Below are 2,332 nucleotides of genomic sequence, written 5' to 3' on the forward strand. Positions count from 1 at the left end.
CAGTGGTGCAGGAAATAAATGCAGTCTACCAAACGCGCCCAATATGTCCATATCTTTCGCTGTGAAATGGTTGCCAGTATCTAACCAAATCTTTGTTGGATCCGTTCACTCTAACCAAGGCCAACATAATATGAGAGCTCTTTTAAATTTCTCCATGGAAAGCACATCAATGCCACCAAGTATCTTGGGGTGGCAAAAACACGAACACCCGGCCCTTTGAATAGTAGTAAGATTCATTGCAGGAAGCTAAACATTTATGATTTTATTCCATACAAATGTAAAATGAAACACGCTTTCTAGAAATCTTCGATCGGTACGAGGGTATGAACAGTACATGTACAGTTCAGCAGACAAAGCTCGATGTAGGGGTACAGTTGATAACACAAAGCACATAACTCAGTGGTAGTAGTTGTTGAGCCTTCTGCAGTTCTTCCTAATCTCCCCGTGCGACCCTGTGAGCGGCGAGATGTTGCCCATGTTCACCATCGACTGCGCGAAGTGCTGGAAGAAAAGATGCACATCATTTGCGTACGCCTTGACCAACGCCGCCGTCTCTGCGCTCTTGGTGAGGAGGACCTCATCGGAGCTGAGAAGGCCTCTCCCTGCCAGGATGTTCTTGAAGTAGAAGTTATCAAACTTGGTCGACGTGACGACGTCGAGCGGGAAGAGGTTGTTGTCGCCGCCGGAGCGTGGGCAGCCCTGCCTGAGCTGTGCCGCGTAGGACACGTCCAGCGTGCTATCCGCGAGGCCGTTGCCCGACTGGTTATACAGCCTCTGTCTGAAGCTGGTGCAGCGGGACAGGCCGATGGTGTGACCACCTGTTTGTGCGATGTCAGTATATATTTGTAATGGAGAACGAAGGATGGAAGGATAAAGATATTGAAGGTTACCGGAGAGGGCAACAACATCGACGAGGTTGAGGCCGAGGCGCTTGAACTTGGTGATGATAGTGGGGAGGGTGTTGTTGGGTGCAGGGATGTCATTGTTGGATCCCTGAATGCTCGCACCCAGAGAGTCCCTCCGCCCGAGTGGTACATCCCAGTAAGGGCCACCAACCTGCAGTTGATTTGGGTCCAAGGGCAAACAGTCACACATAGTGGCTGCATTGTTCAGCTCATGCTAAGAAGAATAGAACTATTGGTTTTGTTAACGTACAAGAATGGTGGAGTCCCGGGCGGCGAGGGCGAGGATGTCCGCGCAGGAGACGGTGCCAGGGCAGGCAGCCTCGAGTGCAGCCTTGATCTGGTCGACGACCTCGAATCCCCTGATGGAATTCTTGTTGGGATTGGACCCCTTTTCACTCACAATGTTTGTGCTGTTGTCGAGCAGCACAGATGCATCACACCCCTACAGTAAAATGATGTCAGAAAATGCCTCACGATAGATTAGGCACGTGCATATTGAGCAATAGCAAATTTATTAAATTAAACTACGCATACGAAATTGAAAGAATGAAATTTGCAGGGAGTATGATGCATGCAAGGAACAGTGTAACCAACAGGAAGCAGACTCGACCTTGACGAAGCAGTCATGGAAATGCAGCCTGACGAGGGACGCCGCCATCCTGGTCTCCCTGGCGACGGCCTGCGCCACGATGGAGTGCACAATCTCCTTTGCCTGGGGACAAGAGTGGTCGTAGAACTGCGGGAACAGGCCACCGTACCACGGGTTGCCGCGGGCGGCGCCGGCGAGGAGCAAGGGAGAAACGAGGCAGAGCACAACCAGGCTAACCATGGAAGTCGCCATGGATGAATGCAGGCAAAATTGTACTTTGTCCTGCACTATGTTGCAAGTGATTAGAGCTGCTAACTTTGCCTCTCGTGTCGTGGGTGGTGAGATGAGGCGCGCATGGTGTGGTTTATATATTCGAAGGATGGAATGGGAAGAGGTGTGGGGTAGTTTGGAGCAGAGCGAGGGGACGGTGAGGTGCAGCAGGGCAGCTTCGTTTGTTATTTGTTAAATTGTTAGGCAATGCGTATATAAAATAAGGGATCAAGCTTACCTAGACAATTGTCTCTGCTTCAAAAATAATTCTTCTTTCAAGCTACTACAACGATTTTAAACTTTTTTTTTTGCTTGCTACGTCAACTATTGTAGTCATGTTAATGTCTTCTTGGGGATCCATTCTGACTTTCTGAGTACCTTTACTCCTTCTATATGTCCCGTAATATATGACATTATTATGCTAACGTAAATATTGGTTATAATAACATCATATACTGTGAGACAGATGGAGTATTTTGTAAAAAACAAAACTTCCAGTTTATATAGAACTTGGTATTGGTATTTGAGAAAAGAATTCTGATTCTTTTCCCACAGATACATACACATG

At 48.0% G+C, this 2,332-nt stretch overlaps 1 protein-coding gene across 1 annotated transcript; it reads right to left on the minus strand.

Annotated features, from left to right (window-relative positions):
- Positions 1–315: 315 nt before the first annotated feature.
- On the minus strand, positions 316–1,746 carry LOC124667397 (peroxidase 49-like). The gene is made up of 4 exons (XM_047204688.1): positions 1,516–1,746; positions 1,156–1,347; positions 891–1,056; positions 316–818 (listed from the first exon to the last, which is right to left on the minus strand). The coding sequence occupies exons 1-4, from the start codon at positions 1,744–1,746 to the stop codon at positions 397–399; spliced, it is 1,011 nt and encodes a 336-aa protein (XP_047060644.1). The 3' UTR covers positions 316–396.
- Positions 1,747–2,332: the final 586 nt, after the last annotated feature.

Source organism: Lolium rigidum, chromosome 6 (assembly GCF_022539505.1).
Source record: "Lolium rigidum isolate FL_2022 chromosome 6, APGP_CSIRO_Lrig_0.1, whole genome shotgun sequence".
In the NCBI taxonomy this organism is placed as follows: Eukaryota; Viridiplantae; Streptophyta; class Magnoliopsida; order Poales; family Poaceae; genus Lolium; species Lolium rigidum.